The 18,044-nt window shown below is 40.3% G+C and overlaps 1 protein-coding gene across 2 annotated transcripts in view; it reads right to left on the bottom strand.

Moving 5' to 3' along the window:
• RSF1 (remodeling and spacing factor 1) overlaps window positions 1-18,044 on the bottom strand; it is a 157,012-nt gene that overhangs the window by 63,714 nt on the left and 75,254 nt on the right. For both annotated transcript variants that reach the window (XM_047753445.1, XM_047753446.1), the window contains 2 exons: window positions 11,752-11,844; window positions 9,862-10,067 (listed from right to left, as the gene is read on the bottom strand). In XM_047753445.1, the coding sequence (XP_047609401.1) occupies window positions 9,862-10,067; window positions 11,752-11,844 (299 nt within the window). The remainder of the gene's footprint in view (window positions 1-9,861; window positions 10,068-11,751; window positions 11,845-18,044) is intronic.

Here is an 18,044-nt window from a genome sequence, read left to right on the forward strand (position 1 = left end):
TCTAACCTAAGCCCTTATCCACTTAATGTTACTACTATTCTTACTTCATTGAGAATTCCACATGTAATAAATGCCTCAACCCATCTGTGAGATCACTCTGGAAAGTGAAAAACATATTGACGTTCTTCGCTAGGCCTATTTTTAAAATGCCAGATCCTTAACCCACTTAGAGAGGCCAGGGATCGAACCTGCAACCTCATGGTCCCAGTCGGAGTCATTAACCACTGAGCCACGACGGGAACTCCTAATGCACCATTCTTATGACAATAAAAAACTACCCACCTTGGGATTTCTCCTGTTTTGATCTTACAATTAGATTTAGTACACTAAATACTTTTTTAAAGACCCTAACTTCGAATTAGAGGGAATTTTTATAAATATACATATATTCAAATTATATCCAAATTTCTTAGCTCTTTCTATAGGACATTTTATTTTTTAATACAACTCTTAACGGTTTCTTTCCATTTACAGTTATTACAAAATACTGGCTATACTCCTGTGCTGTATAGTACATCCTTGAGCCCGTGTTACACCTGGTAATATATTTTATTCACTAGTTTGTTGTATTTTTTAGATTCCACATAGATGATATAGTATTTGCCTTTCTGCATCTGACTTATTTCACTTAGCATAATGTCTTATCCATTCATTTGCTGATAAACACTTAGGTTACTTCCATATCTTGGCAACTATAAATAACGCTACTATGAACATTGGGGGGCATTTATCTTTTCAAATTGGTATTTTTGTTTTTTGGGGGGACATATATACTGAGAAGTTGGATTGCTATCTCATACAGTAATTCTGTTTTTAATTTTTCTTTTTTTTTTCCTTTTCTTTTTATAGCCACACCCATGGCATATGAAGGTTCCCAGGCTAGGGGTTCAATTGGAGCTATAGCTGCCGGTCTGCACCACAGCCAGAGTAATGCCAGATCCGAGCCGTGTCTGTGACCTACAGCCCAGCTCATGGCAACGCCAGATCCTTAACCCACTAAGCAAGGTCAGGGATCGAACCCACAACCTCATGGTTCCTAGTCAGATGCATTTCCACTGCGCCACGATGGGAACTCGTTTTTTAATTTTTTTTTTTTTTTGTCTTTTTGCCTTTTCTAGGGCTGCTCCTGCGGCATATGGAGGTTCCTAGGCCAGGGGTCTAATGGGAGCTGTAGCCACCAGCCTACGCCAGAGCCACAGCAATGCAGGATCCAAGCTGCATCTGCAACCCACACCACAGCTCATGGCAATGCCGGATCCTTAACCCACTGAGCAAGGCCAGGGATCGAACCCGCAACCTCATGGTTCCTAGTTGGATTCGTTTACCACTGAGCCAAGACGGGAACTCCTCGTTTTTAATTTTTTGAGGAGCCTCCATACTGTTATCCATAGTGGCTGCACAAATTTACATTCCCAGCAATAGTGTACAAGGGTTCCCTTTTCTCCACATCCTTACTAACATGTTATTTGTGTTCTCTTTGACAATAGCCATTCTGAGAGGTATGAGGTGATATCTCACTGTGGTTCTTATTTGCTTTTCCCTGATGGTTATCAGTGTTGAGCATCTTTTCATGTGCCTGTTGGCCCCTACATTTCGTGTCTATTCAGTATTTCCACATACTTTTTAATTGGGTTGGTTTGTTGTTTTTTGATGTTGAGATTTATGAGCTGTTTATTTATGTTGGATATTAATCCTTTATTGGCCATATCATTGCAAATATTCTCCCAGTCCATAGGTTGTCTTTCAGTTTTGCTGATGGTTTCCTTTGCTGTGTAAAATATTTTAAATTCCACTAGGTCCTATTTGTTTATTTCTGCTTTTATTTCCATTATGCTAGGAAAGAGATCCAAAAAAATATTGCTGTGATTTATGTCAAAGAGTGTTCTGCCTATGTTTTCCCCTAGGAGTTTTATAGTATCCAGTCTTTTTTTTCTTTTTGCTTTTGCTTTTTGGGGCCGTATCTGTGGCATATGGAGGTTTCTAGGCTAGGGGGTGAATCGGACCTATAGCTGCCAGACTACACCACAGCTCACAACAACGCCAGATCCTTTAACCCACTGAGCGAGGCCAGGGATCGAACCCACAACCTCATGGTTGCTAGTCGGATTCATTAACCACTGAGCCAGGACAGGAACGCTATTTACTTTTAACTACAAATCAGTTGTGCCTTCCCTCTCTCCATTGATTTTTTTACTTCTGTCTGTCTTTCATTTTAAGGCCATGAGTTTGGCATATGGAAGTTTCTGGGCGAGGGGTTGAATCAAAGCTGCAGCTGCCAGCCTATGTCACAGCCACAGCAATGCCGGATCCAAGCCGAGTGTGCAACCTACAACACAGCTCAGGGCAACACCAGATCCTTAACCTACTGAATGAGGTTAGGGATCAAACCTGCATCCTCACGGCTATTACTCGGGTCCTTAACCCACTAAGCCACGATGGGAACTCCATCTTTTTTTTTGTTGTTTGTTTTAATGGCCACACTCATGGAATATGGAAGTTCCTGAGCCAGGGATTGAATCTGAGTCGCAGCTGCAACCTGTACTGCAGCTGTGGCAATGCTGGATACTTTAACTCACTGCACAAGGCAGGGGATTGAACCCACACCTTCACAGTGAACCATGCCACTGGAGTCGGATTCTTAACCTACTTTGCTACAACAGGAAATCCAGCTTTCTTTTCTTCAAAACACTACTTCATTTGGGCATATGAAATCAGATACATTTCTTCCAAATACCATGCCCTCTTATGATCTCAGGTGTTCACACTTCTGTTCTCTTAGCCTCAAGTGTGTTCCATCTAATTCCAATTATTATTTCAAAGACAAGCACAGAATGGATAAACAAACGTAGTATATCTATACAAGGGAATATTATTTAGTCATAAAAAGGAATGTAGTACACGGATGAACCTGGCAGCTGCCATGGGCTGGGAAAGAATGGTAAGTAACTGCAAATGTACAGGACATGGGGTTTCTTTGTGAGCTGAGGAAAACGCTCTGAAGTTAGTGGTTATAGTGGCACAGCCCTGTGAATACTAAAATCCACTGACCGCATTTTTAAAAAATGATGGCGGCTTTGACAAGAATGCAGCTGTGATGCGAATGAGGAACGTTTCGACCCTGGATATATCTTGCATAGAGAGTTGCCTAGATTTTCTGACAGAATGTATGTCAAGTGAGAGAAAAAGAAAAGTTAATCATATGTCTCCAACATTTTGGGTCAAAGCAAATGTGGCTGCTATTAACTGAGATGGGACAAACATATTAAAGGAGAAAGGTTACAAGCTCAAGTTTTAGGCAGACGACTCATCTGTACCTAAAGTTAATCTAGATTTTGGTGAAAAAGGAATATATCATTCTAATTATTATAATGTAGAATATGATTTTTCTTAGTTTAAGGGATGTTGAGAGTTAGAATTAGTTGTAGCAATAAATCAGAAGCAACTGAGCTGACAGCCAATTTAATAAAAACAGCAAAACAAACAGACCAAACAAAAACAGACCTAAGCATCGGTATCATCCTCTGCCAAGTACAGGTTATGTACCTGGTTCCCCCACAGCACACCGGCGTGCTCTCCATCACAGACCTCACTTATGACACCAGAGTATCGTTTACTATCTGCCACAATATGGAAAGCTTAGGAATAGCATCGTATATCTTTGTACCTCCAGAGGACAGCACGGTTAGGCAGCAAGAATCTATAATACAATATTCCATCTTTTCCATATAATAACTGTGATATAATAATCCATCTTTTTCATATATTCTCAAAAAAGGAAGAAGACAAAAAGGAAGATAATTAAGTTGGCAATATTTCTTAAGGGGGCCAAGAAACTAAAGGAAGGTATTAATGAGTAATATCAACAGTGATAGTATTAACAGAAGTTAATGTTCATGAGAGATTATTATGCTCCAGGCACTACTCCAAAAGCTTTATATGAATTAATGCACATTAATTCCAACATAATCTGATTAGACAGGTATTAATATTACCCTTGTTTTACAGATAGGAAGGGGAGAACATGCGGAGAAGTACAGTAATTTGCCTATGGTTACAGTTAGTATGTATTAAAGGCAGAACTAAATTACTGACTTCAGAGACCATCTTTTCAATCACTGTGCTGTACTAGTAGCATATAATTTAGAAATATCTTGACAGAGTTTCTAATTACAGGTAAATGAAAACTCTGCACACTATTCAGAATTCAGTTTTTTGAAAATGATTGTCAAACCATTTATCAATACTTAAAATATTCTCACTGAGGTATAATTTACATACTTGGCAATGAATCGATCTTAAGCGTTCGGTTAATCATTTTTGAGAAATGCATACTGTGTAATTCACACCCCTATCAAGATAAGGAATATGACTGTCACCACAGAAAATTCCCTCCTGCTCTGACCTACTCAGCCCCCTCTTCATTACCAAAAGCAAAGAGGAATTAAGAGTTTTGAACACTATAACCATGGGTTAGTTAATTCCAGAACTTAAATGGAATAAAACATAATGTACTTTTTGGCTTCTTTCACACATGATAATGCTTCTGAGGTGAATGCATTATAGGTCATTCCTTTTTATTGCTTAGCAGTAATCTTTATATGAGGACTACAGGCTTGCATGCACCACAGGCCTTTTCTTTCTTTTTTTTTTTTCTTTTTCTCTATTCTTTTCGGGGGGTCCTTTTAAAGTTTAATGTTATTTTAATAAATGTATAATGTTTAAGGTTTTTTTTTGTCTTTTTGCTATTTCTTTGGGCCGCTCCTACGGCATATGGAGGTTCCCAGGCTAGGGGTTGAATTGGAGCTGCAGCCACCGGCCTATGCCAGAGCCACAGCAACGCGGGATCCGAGCCGCGTCTGCAACCTACACCACAGCTCACAGCAACGCCAGATCGTCAACCCACTGAGCAAGGGCAGGGACCGAACCCGCAACCTCATCGTTCCTAGTTGGATTTGTTAACCACTGTGCCATGACGGGAACTCCTCATTTCTTTTTATTGCTTAGTAGTAATCTACATATGAGTACTATTTTGAACAAAGAGGCTATGGATGTTAGTATATAAGGCATTTTACAAACATTCTTTTCCATTTCTTTAAGATAAATACATAGGAGTGAAATCACTGGGTAATGAGGTAACAGTTTAACATTCAAAGAAATGGTTTAAGCGTCTCCCAAAGTGGTTATATTCTTTTACATTCCCACCAGCAACGTGTCTAAGAATTCCAGTTGGTCCACATTCTTATTAACGTTTGGTGGTCTAAGTCATTTTTATTTTGGTCATTCAAGTGGAGGTAAATTGGGAATTCTCCAATGAGTAATGATGTCAAATACCTTTTCATTTGACTATGGACCATATATATAGATTCCTTATAAAGAAAATTGTTCAACAGTCTGCATAAAACTTTATCTCTCTCTTTTTTTTTTTTTTTTTTTGGTCATTTTAGGACCACACCTGTGGTATACGGAGGTTCCCAGGCTAGGGGTAGAATTAGAGCTGTAGCCACTGGCCTATGTCAGAGCCACAGCAATGTGGATCCAAGCCGAATCTACAACTTACACCACAGCTCATGGCAGTGCTGGATCCTTAACCCACTGAGAGAGGCCAGGGATTGAACCTGCATCCTCATGGATAACAGCTGGGTTGGTTACCTGCTGAGCCGCGATGGGAACTCCTAAACTTTTTCTTAGGAGACTGGTATAAAAGCACTTTCAGGGAGTTCCCATCATGGCTCAGTGGTTAATGAATCCAACTAGGAACCATGAGGTTGCGGGTTCGATCCCTGGCCTTGCTCAGTGGGTTAAGGATCCGGCGTTGCCGTAAGCTGTGGTGTAGGTTGCAGACATGGCTCAGATCCTGCACTGCTGTGGCTCTGGCGTAGGCTGGTGACTACAGCTCCGATTAGACCCCCTAGCCTGGGAACCTCCATATGCCACGAGAGTGGCCCTAGAAAAGGCAAAAAGACCAAAAAAAAAAGCACTTTCAGGAGTCTCTTTCTGATCTTTAAGAACCACATAATGAAGTCTGGTCTAAGATTTGTTAAAACTCTATTATTATTAATAACCAAATAACTAAAACTTCATGGTATTCATATTTTTTGCTCATCCTTAACATTCCTTAAGAAATTTGCTTGATATATCCCCTAGCATAAATTAATATCACTTAATAACATGTTATTTATCAAATATAAAAAATATTTTTCTGGGAGGGATTCCTGTAGTGGCTCAGTGGAAACAAATCTGACTAGTATCCACGAGGATGCAGGTTTGATCCCTGGCCTCGCTCAGTGGGTTAAGGATCCGCCGTTACCAGGAGCTATGGTGTAGGTTGCAGATGCAGCTCAGATCCAGCGTTGCTGTGGCTGTGGTGTAGGCCAGGGCCTAGAGATGTGATTCGACTCCTAGCCTGGGACCCAATATATGCTGTGGGTGTGGCCCTAAAAAGACAAACCATGTATTTTTTTTTCCTGCATTTTATCTTCTTTCATTGAGGCCTAAAGTAGCAATGAAATAACTATCACAAAATAAAAAAAAAAACAACCCAGAATTCTAAAGACTTCTTAATTTTTGTTATATAAGCTTTTAAGGATTAGGCAGAAACATGTTACAACACCACAATTTCCCAAGAAAATAAACTTTTAAAGAAACAGTTTTAAATAAAAAAGCACGCTTTTCATTTCACTAGTAAAAAATAACATTCACCAGTGAAGAAAGATATCCAAGTGCAATCTTTTAAATGAAAAGTCATAATTTTATTTGCTTTACCTGCTCTTAATTTACTACCTCAGTTTCTAAAGATATTTCTTGCTAAAAAAAATTACTGCCCTCCTTTAAAACTCTACTTAATATAAACCTGCACGTTTAGAGAATGTTTCTGACAGAATCTATCATTCCTAGGACAATTATTTCTGCGAGACAAAAAAAGCAAGGGTTCTCACTTCTGTAAGCTCAGTTCTACTACCCTATAATTTTCATCATCGATGGCGGCTCAGTCTTGAAAGAAATACTCTTACACAGAGCAATTCTTTATTTTATTTTTTATTTTTTGTCTTTTGTCTTTTTTGTTGTTGTTGTTGTTTCTATTTCTTGGGCCGCTCCTGCGGCATATGGAGGTTCCCAGGCTAGGGGTCGAATCAGAGCTGTAGCCACCGGCCTACGCCAGAGCCACAGCAACACAGGATCCGAGCCGCGTCTGCAACCTACACCGCAGCTCACGGCAACGCCAGATCGTCAACCCACTGAGCAAGGGCAGGGACCGAACCCGCAACCTCATGGTTCCTAGTTGGATTTGTTAACCACTGCGCCACGACGGGAACTCCCGCAATTCTTTAAATGTATGAAGATAGTTAAATCTCCCTAAATTTCTGCTAGATCAGGTATTTTCAACTTATTCAATCATCTTCTTTATAGTTCTTCCCATAGAGAACTCACTCTGTCAATATCCTTCTTAGAGCTTGGCATCCAAATCTAAATACCACATATACTCTGAGAAGTATCTCATTAGGGCCAAGTGAAATGGTGACCTAACTTATTTGGGGTACCTAATGTATTTTATGACAATGGAGATCTCAGTTTTGAGGAAAGGAAAGAATAATAACACAATTCACACTCAACCTTCACAAATATTAGAGTTACATGGATTTAACAGTTCTCTACATTTCTCAAAAGCAGTACTACCATGTCGAATTAAAGTTAACTGAAATCCGTGTCACAGGTCATGTATCTACAGGAGGCATAAGCAAACCAAAAAATATACATATTAAATAAAACTAAGAGCTACAACGTACAATATAAGGGATTCTGCAGGTGCCTAAAGCTCATCTAGAGATCCCCTAGCTGTATTACTCACTACTATACCCCCACTGCTCAGCACAGAGCCTCCACACATGCAGGCACACAATACAGTTCTATGAGTTTAATGAAATAAGGGAACATTAGAGGGACAAACAGGTATTCAGAATTTGGCTTTAATTACCTGAAATCATAGTCCATAAACCTAGTATTTTGTTAATGATCCCAAATATTACTACATCTTTCGGAAAAGTTGCCTGTCAGATTTACAGGTAGGAATATGCATGTTCACAGATGTTCTTCCAAAAGGCACCTGGCACAGTTCTCTAAAGCAATTTGTAGTTGTTCACATGAGAAAACGGTGTTTGAACACTTTATATAAGCATTTTCTTCTGGGCAACTGCCACACATACCATTTTATGCTTATCATAAATAGATTTTTACACATAGAAAGATTTTTTTAAAAAGGCAGAAGTACAGGAAGTAAAACCTGGAAGAACAGTCAAGGATGAGAAGGGCTGAAGTCAACACTAGTGGAATTCTGCCCTTCCCGCTTTCTGCTGATAAATATTTCTTATGACAAAACGAAGTTTCAATCTTTGGGGTTAGAAGTTGTAAAAGAGGCAATGGTTATGAACTATACTTCAATTAAAATAATTAAAATAATTAAAAAAATAAAATAACCCTTAAAAGGAGGTGGTGGGCAATGGCTGAAAAGGAACAAAATTTTATTGAGTATGTACTATGTTCCTAGGATGACTTCTCACACATTCTTCATCTACAAAGCACGAGACAGTATGTCTGAATCAACTAACCAAGTCTGACATAGGAAAGAGCAGAAGTGGTAGTAAAACATCATGAAAAGAACCTCTCTCAATGTATATATTCATAGGGAAAGATGGCAAGTACATTTTATTTCAGGGCCCACTTTATCTTAATTTAATAAACTGACATGGAAAACCATATGATTAAAGCAATCCCCCATGAGCTTATTCAATGTTTGTCTTTATGGAATGAAAGTTGAGTTTCCCTGACCTGAACAAATATTATAAATTTCTATGGATTATCATTTCAAAACATTAATAAATGAACACTAACAAAAATCTGCTAAAATTCAAAATAAGCAAATACTAAGATGACTTAAGAGGGTCTTTCGAAAGCTAGTGGCGATATATCCATTGGTTCTCTCTATTCATAAATAAATTAATATAAACTGTAGGAATTGATGGAATTAATTCTAAGTATTACTTTGCAAAACTAGAAAATGAAAGACACAAAAATTCGGAGTAACAGTCCCAGAGTCACCTATCAACTAAAAAAAGTTTTACTGTAAGGTTTTTTGTTTTTTTGTTTTTTTTAACTGTAAGGTTTTATATTAAGTATTTACATCCAAATATATCTGTCAATACAAATATAAGGAACTAAGGTTATCAAAAATAACTAGGGCAAAAAAAGCACAATGTGCCTCAGATTTCTTCAGACCTCAGTAATGAAATGTATGCACAGGAAAAACTAAAAATATACTAAAGTATCACATGAATTAGCCAATTAATTAGGAATAAAAAATAATGCCTAGCAGTTCCCGTTGTGGTGCAGCGGAAACGAATTTGACTAGTATTCATGAGGATGTGGGTTCGATCCCTGGCCTTGCTCGGTGGGTCAAGGATTTGGCATTTGCATGAGCTGTGGTGTAGTCGAAGACCGGGCTCAGATCCTAAGGTGCTGTGTCTGTGTTGTAGGCCGGCAGCTATAGCTCCGATTTGACCCCTCCCTGGGAACTTCCATATGCCACGAGTGCAGCCCTAAAAAGCAACAACAACAACAACAACAAAACCTAATAGAAAACTACAGTTAAAAGTATAAGACCACACTGACATGGACCACACTGCTCAATATACTTATTTGGCAAATAATTAAGTGCCTTCTGTGGGTATCATGTTGGGCACTAGGCTAGGTCTTAGAAGTTCCCCTATCCCACAAAAAGAAAGGGATCATCCAGTCTGAAATTATATTCTAGTAGAGATCAAAGTAAGAACATGCAGATAAACGTGAAAAAATTCCAATAAAAGATACCTGACAATGCATTTCCATGAAGAGCCGTCTTGATCATCTTGTTCTTCTATATACATTCTGACATTGTGATCTTGATCTAACTGGTACCAGTACATGAGGCCATCTTTGTCTCGGCCAATTGGCTGGAGACGCATGGTATCGGCATCCTCCTCATTGATAATATTCTTGAATTTGAGATTGTCATCAAACTGACACTCACAGAGGTACTGGAAAATAGTTACAACATGGCTTAAAATATCCCACAAATGTTTATCCATCACAATAAATGTGGTATGTTCAACCAGAAACTGATTCAGGGATAGGAGGAGAAAGAATATTTGTACTTTATCCATCTTTCACTTTCCTCTCCCCAGTTTTGTACATTTATAAACAATAACCAATTTTAAAACATAAATTTCTAAGTTAACATTTAATTTTAATATTACATAGATTTATAGGTTTAACACAACCAATGACAAAAAAATGCAGTTATATTTAAAAGCACTGATTCTGTATACAGTCTCCCAAATTGGCTCATGGTATACAATTTTCAATAATTTTTAGATAAATTCTATTCTTGAAATAGCTGTCCATTTTTAAAAGCTTGAGAAATTCATCGTTTTCAAGAAAGGCAATATTATTGAGAACTGCCTTTAGAGAATTCTCTTAAAAAAAGATATTCAGGAGTTCCCTGGTGGCTCAATGGGTTAAGGACCCAGCATGGTCACCACTGTGGATCTGGTTACTGCTGTGGTGCAGGTTTGATCCCTGGCCTGGGAATTTCCACATGCTGTGGGGGAAAATAAAGATATCCACATGACAAAACTGGAGGGACTCGTTATTAAACATTTTGGTATGTGACTAGGGTATAAAGTCAGATTTCTTCCCCACTTCTCTTTTTCCAGACAGATGATACATGAAGTCCCTATCAAAGACTCTTTGCCTTTGCCTCTGGGGTGTAGCCTGGTAGACTTTCTTCTGTAAAGGTATTTTTTTTCCTTTCATTACACTGACCACATTGCAAATAATTAGGGTCAACACTATGAAGTAAGCAGGGAGGGAAAGGGAAACTAAAACTTGAAATACATCCACTTTGAAAAGACCCATTTTAGGCATTCCTGTTGTGGCTCAGCAGTAACAAACCCGATTATTACCCTTGAGGACATGGATTTGATCCCCGGCCTTGCTCAGTGGGTTAAGGATCCAGCATTGCCTTGAGCTGTGGTGTAGGCCGGAGCTGCAGCTCCAATCTGACCCCCAGTCTGGGAACTTCCATATGCCCTGAATGCAGCCCTAAAAAGACACCCCCCCCAAAAAAAAAGAAAAAAAAGAAAAAGAAAAAACAGAGAGAGAGAAAAGACCCATTTAAATTAAGTTGGTTTGGTTATGTATATTATGGCATACCCCTAGTCATCTGGAAAACTGATCAAATTATTAATATAGTCAATCAGTGAAAGATTAAACACAGTTTACAGTATTTGTTAGCAATGATTGTTAAGGCTGCAATGAATAAAATTAATCTGCGTAACTGCCCATTCTACTACTGTCCCTACAAGCAGAAATCATCAGACCTAGATATACTTGTGTATGAAAAAACAACCTAAAACATTAAAGAACAGTTTTGTCAACAAAAAATAAATGAGAAAAAAATCCATTGTCCTTTCCTACTAACAATAAAAATGTCTACTTTCCAAAGTTACCACTATGGTGCAGTGCTTAAAGGATCCAGCATTGCTGCAGCTGCAGCACAGATTGCAGCTATGGCTCGGATTCAATCCCTGGCCTGGGAATTGTGAGTGTAGTCATTAAAAACAAACAAACAAACAAAAAAACTACTTTCCAGTTATTTTTCAATTCAACCAGGAGTCAAGAGAATTTTTAATGAATTGTAACAAATCATTAATTGATTACCTTTAAGAGCGCTAGCTTGCATTCAACACTCATTTCAAGATAGCCTTTCTTCTCCATCTCCCATGCCCAGGTGCTATTAAACTCTTGGCATATCTGTCAGAGAAAGTAAAAGTCTTAATACACAAAAGCAATTTTTATTTCACTGGTAGTTTTGTTGCAAAATTAGGTTAAATGTTCTTGTTAGTATATAAAAGAAAAAGTTTATACCAAACCAATCCAATCAATCTTACCCTGAAATTCATACTACTTAAATATACCAGAAATGTTTACTACTATCTGATGACTCAAATTTAACGGAAGTAAAAGCAGTGATCTCTGCAGCTGTCTCCTCTACCCTCAAGAATTTTATACACACTTTTGTGGCATTTTCCTAAATCCAAGTAATGATCTGATTCCACCTCTCCAGAGAGCCTTGAAACTCCAAGGGGAAGGACAACAGTTTAATCATCCCTAAGCCTAGAACAGAAGTAAGGTAAAAAACCACATGCCAACCTGTAAGCACATCCGCCATCCCCACCCCCACCTGCTGCCTCATAGAAGTTCCCAGGCCAGGGATCAAATCCGAGCCTCAGCTGCAATCTACACCACAGCTGTAGCAACGTTAGATCCTTAACCCAATGCGCTCTGAAGGAACTGAACTGGTGCCTTCCCAGAGACAAGCCAGATCTTTAACCCACTGTGCCACGGTGGGGAATTCCTGTAGGCACATTTTTTTATCACGTAATTCTCCAATTCAAAGACATCCTCATTACATTAAAAGATTCCAGAAGGCATTTGAGACCTTCTATATTTGGCATTAACTTAAATTTCTAGGCTTCTCCTCCCATACAAATTATTTCAAGCAAAATAGAGACACTTTAACAGGCTGAGGAAAGATCTGGATAACCATTCTATTCAATAATAAAGACTTATCATCAGATACCAACTTAGAGATCCAAGAACTGTAGCCAACATCAAGAATAAATACAAAAAGGAGTTCCTGTCGTGGCTCAGTGGTTAACGAATTTGACTAGGAACCACGAGGTTGCAGTTTTAATTCCTGGCCTTGCTCAGTGGGTTAAGGATCCGGCGTTGCCCTGAGCTGTGGTGTAGGTTGCAGATGAGGCTCGGATGCCAAGTTGCTGTGGCTCTGGTGTAGGCCGGTGGCTATAGCTCTGATCTGACCCCTAGCCTGGGAATCTCCATATGCCGCAGAAGCGGCCCTGGAAATGGCAAAAAAGACAAAAAAAAAAAAAAGAATACAAAAAAAGCAATCAACCAACCAAAATGCACATGTAGACACATCCTAGTCAAATTCTGAAAAGCAAACTTTAGAGAGCAAATCTTTTTTTTTTTTCCGTCTTTTGTCTTTCTACGGCCACACCTGCAGCATATGGAGGTTCCCAGGATAGGGGTCTAATCAGAGCTGTAGCTGCTGGCCTACTCCAGAGTCACAGCAACGCCAGACCCGAGCCGTGTCTTCGACCTACACCACAGCTCAAGGCAACACTGGATCCTTAACCCACTGAGTGAGGCCAGGGATCAATCCCACGACCTCATGGTTCCTAGTCGGATTTGTTTCCACTGCGCCAAGACAGGAATTCCTAGAAGGAGAATCTTAAAGCCAGCCTGAGGAAAAAAAATTATGCAGAGGGAGCTAAAATATGAACTACAAATGACTGGGTTTGTTTTTGTTTTTTTTTGGTTTTTGGGTTTTTTTTGCTTATTTTAGGGCCGCACGTGTGGCACATGGAAGTCCCAGGCTAGCGGTTGAACTGGAGCTACAGCTACCAGCCTACACCACAGCAACACGGTATCCAAGCCAACTCTGCGACCTACACCACAGTTCATGGTAATGCCAGATCCTTAAGCCACTGAGCAGGGAGTTGCCACTGTGGCTCAGTGCTAATGAACCCAAATAGGATCCATGAGGATTCGGTTCTATCCCTGGCCTTGCTCAGTGGGTTAAGGATCTTGCATTGCTGTGAGCTGTGATGTAGGTCGCAGACACAGCCTGTATCTGGAGTTGCTGTGGCTGTTGCATAGCCCAGCAGGTACAGCTCAGATTTGCCCCTAGTCTGGGAACTTCCATACACTGCAGGTACAGCCCTTAAACAAACAAATAAAAGAGCTTAATCCATGGAGCAGGCCCAGGGCTTGAACCCACGTCCTCATGGATACCAGTTGGGTTCGTTACCACTGAGCCCACCTGGAACTCCATGACCTACAAATGATCCCTGACCTTGCTCAGTAGGTCAAGAATACGGTCTTGCTATGAGCTATGGTGTACATTACAGACACGGCTTGGCTCTTACATTGCTGTGGCTGTGGTGTAGGCCGGCAGCTGTAGCTCTGATTCAACCCGAAGCCTGGGAACTTCCATGTGCCGTGGGTGCAGCTCTAAAAAAAAAAAAAATAAAGACCAAAAAAAAAAAAAGGGTAATAGCAAATGTTCACAAGGAGGAAAAAAAAACAAACACATAATTGCTGATGGGAATGTAAAATGGTGCAGCCCCTTTGTAAAAAGTTAGCAGTTGCTCAAAATGTTAAGTATGAATTACAATATTTCATTTCTCAGTGGGTACACAGGAAAAAATATATCTTGTACATATAGTACATATATTCATTTCAGTATTATTTATAATAGCAAAGAGGTATAAATAACCCAAATTTCCATCAACTGATGAATGGATAAATAAAATGTGGAATATCCATCGGTGGGATTTTATACATCCATGAAAAGGAAGGAAGCAGTGATATATTCATATATATATTTTTTTGTTGTTGTTGTTGTTGTCTTTTTGCCATTTCTAGGGCTGCTCCCGTGGCACATGGAGGTTCCCAGGCTAGGGGTCGAATCGGAGCTGTAGCCGCCAGCCTACACCACAGCTCACGGCAACACCGGATCGTTAACCCACTGAGCAAGGGCAGGGACCGAACCCGCAACCTCATGGTTCCTAGTCGGATTCGTTAACCACTGCGCCACGACGGGAATTCCTATTCATATATTTTAATGGCTGAACATTAAATAGGTGAAAGAAATCAAACATAAAAGGGCACACATTTATGATTCTATGTATACAGAATGTCCACAACAGTAAAATCCATTTAGACTAAAAATTGATGAGTAGTTGCCAGTCAGACAGGAGGGAAGGGGACAGGGCACAAACCTAAAAAGAATGAGAGTCCTTGAGGATATGACGAAAACTGGTTAGCAGCATCGAGGTCCAAGATGGTGGATGATCTGCCTTCCAGAGGACCCTGAGATTCATGATGCACTCACTATAACACACTAGCACACTGAACAAGAGGCCCACAGGCTCCATGACAATTCTGAGGTTGACCATAAAAGGCCAAAGAGGGGCAGTGCCCCAATTCCTGGAAATCCCTGACCCTTCCCTTGAAATAGCTGCAACAACCCTCCCAGTCATTAGCCTATGGAACTGCCCAGCCCATTAAAAACTCACCACCCCATATTTTGGGGCCTCTCGCCTCTCTACTCCTGAGATGGCCCATACTCCATGGAGTGTGTTTCTTCCAGGGCAGCTCTCCGGTCTTTTGAGACAGCCTATACTTTGACCATCTTTCAATAAATCTAATTCTTACCTATTGTGTTGCCTCTCACTGAATTCCTTATGCCCTGAGACATAAAGAACCTGAATTTCACTAAGTGCTGGAACCAGCTATGTGATTTTAATTAAAAAAATAAAATAAAAAGTGGGTTCAAGTCTTATTCTGGGTTTTGGCCAGGTTTGAGTCCCAGTCCCTGGGTTTGAGTCCCAGTCTAAGTTTTAACTGGGTTAGAGTCCCAGCACGTGGGCTCAAGTCCCAGTCTAAGGTGTAAGGTTTCACTTAAGTAAAGAAGAACAGTGGTTGCTAATGGGCAAGAGATTTCTTTTCTGGGTCATAAAAATGTTCCACAATTAAAACAGTATTCACAATTAACATAGAGCACATCTGTGTGAATATGCTTAAAAACACTGAACTGCATATTTTTAAATGGTGAATTTCATGGTACCTGAGTGATATCTCAATTTTTAAAAATTAGAGGGACAGCCAATAACACAAAGCCCAGCTTATGACTTGGAAGGAGCACATCTTGAGTGCACAAATGTACACCACACCCCTAGAAAGAGACTAAAGGGTAGGCTAAAGTGTGGGGAAGCTCAGCTTCAGCAAGAGAGGCTGAGAATGACACAGCCCCAAAGTGTGGCTCACGGTGTCACAGTTACAAATACAACTGAACCACGTATGATCATTTATTGTGTGAAAGGGGAGAAAACAGAAAGAGAGGAAGAAATAGATATAATTAAGATACTGGCATCTCATTCCTGGCAACTTAAGCTTCAATTTACGGACCTTCAACTATAATACTTAGGGTGCTGAACTTTTGTTGTGCTGATATTCAAAGATAAATATGCTTCTCATTTTCCGTTTCTTCAAGGGCAATGTAGACACACTTCTGTGCCATCTGAGGCATTCACCAAAGGCACAGGAATTAAATTTACCCAAACAGCCATAACCTATTGCTACCACAAAGGAAACACTGCAAATAAAACGGAGTACTCTAAACGAGGAATAATTCTTATGTAGGACTATCTGATCTCATCAGGAGTGAACAAACTTTTTATTCTTTAACTTTATTTTGTATTTTTTGTCTCTTTCGGCCTGCATTTGTGGCATATGGAGGTTCCCAGGCTAGGGGTCAAATCAGAGCTGCAGCTGCTGGCCTACGCCACAGCCACAGCCACGCCACATCCGAGGCAGACCTGCAATCTACACCTCAGTTCACAGCAACGCCTGATCCTTAACCCACTGAGCAAGGCCAGGGAATTGAGCCCACATCTTCATGGATACTAATCAGATTCTTAAACCACTGAGCTGCAATGGGAACTCCCACAAACCTTTTCTAAGGGATAAACAGGAAATAATTTAGACTTTGTGATCACATAGGCTTTTTTTTCCTACTATTCAACTCTGCAAAAGCAGTCAGGGAAAATACATCGCGTGAACGTCAATGTGTTACAATACTTTATTAAGGAAATTTGAATTTCAGATCATTTTCATGTCAACCATTAAATATATAAAAATCATCAGAAAACTGTATGCCAGCAGGTCACATTCCTTGTGACCCCCCTCCTGCACCTGGCCTTTAAAAATGCTTTTGCTGGAACCCTTTGGGGAGTTCAGGGGTTTAGGGGGCATGAGCCACCCATCTGCTTGCACAGCCCTGCAATGGGTAAAGCTTTCTCTGCTCTAAACTACTATGTTCCACTTTGTTACAGCATCCAAAACAATCATATTTATCACCTAATCTCTCTAAATCTGGGTAATGAGAGGTTACATCTTGTTGTGTCTCCCTGCATACCGCCTAAGGAACAGTCATTCAGACACAGACACAAAATCAATATTCAATGCCGTAAAGGCTAAATGCCATTCAGCCTGGGAGGCCCCTTGGCCCCCCGCCTGCTGTCATTCCAACACCCCCTGTATCTATTCGTCCTACCTTCTACACACAGAAGAACAAGGTTGAGGGTAGAAAATATTGGGGGGTGCAATTACCACCAGCCTCTTGCTTATACTTCTTGAGGCAGGAAATAGGTGGGCTCCAGGATAGACATTTACAACCAGCCACCTGTCTATACTTCAAGACAGAAATAACAGCGGCCGCAAGGCAAACAACTGGAATTTGTCTTCTGAGGACATGTTAAATAATGCTAATGGCAGGGCATAGAGGGGCTAAGACCAAGAGGTCACACAGTTCCTATCCTTGGGGTCAGAGAGACCCCTGTGGGTCAAAAAAGGAGGGGTGAAGCCAAGCGGTACCCTGTGGGGCTCCTGGGCACAAGCCCTTCTGTGCCTCCAATTTCTTATTTTTAGGGAAAAAGCATCAACCTCCATGACCTTCTCTGAATTTCAAAGGGTCAGTTCAAATAGTTGCTAATCAGGGAAGGGTGGAGATGCTGAAACGAGGGAGCAAGTTAAGAAACAATAATGCAGTCTAGGGGCAGGGTCCTCCAGAAATATACACAACAACATCTTTGAGTTCTCCTGCAGAACTGAAACCCCCAACAAGAGAAAATCAGAAAGGAGAACCAACAGAACCAGTCCTGAGGCCACTAAGCACCAACTGCTAAGAAGACTACAAGCTTGCATTTACCCTGATCCTTACCCGTGGCCTGATTTTCTACGCCCAAATCACTTCCTAATCTCTCCCAAGAGAGGGCAGTCTTCAGGGAATTAGCCGGCTGTGGCCTTCTTTCCCTGGCAAAGCAATCAAGCTATTTTTTTCTCTCCTTCGCCCCAAAACCTGT

The sequence above is a fragment of the Phacochoerus africanus genome, chromosome 11 (genome assembly GCF_016906955.1).
Source record: "Phacochoerus africanus isolate WHEZ1 chromosome 11, ROS_Pafr_v1, whole genome shotgun sequence".
NCBI classification, from domain to species: domain Eukaryota; kingdom Metazoa; phylum Chordata; class Mammalia; order Artiodactyla; family Suidae; genus Phacochoerus; species Phacochoerus africanus.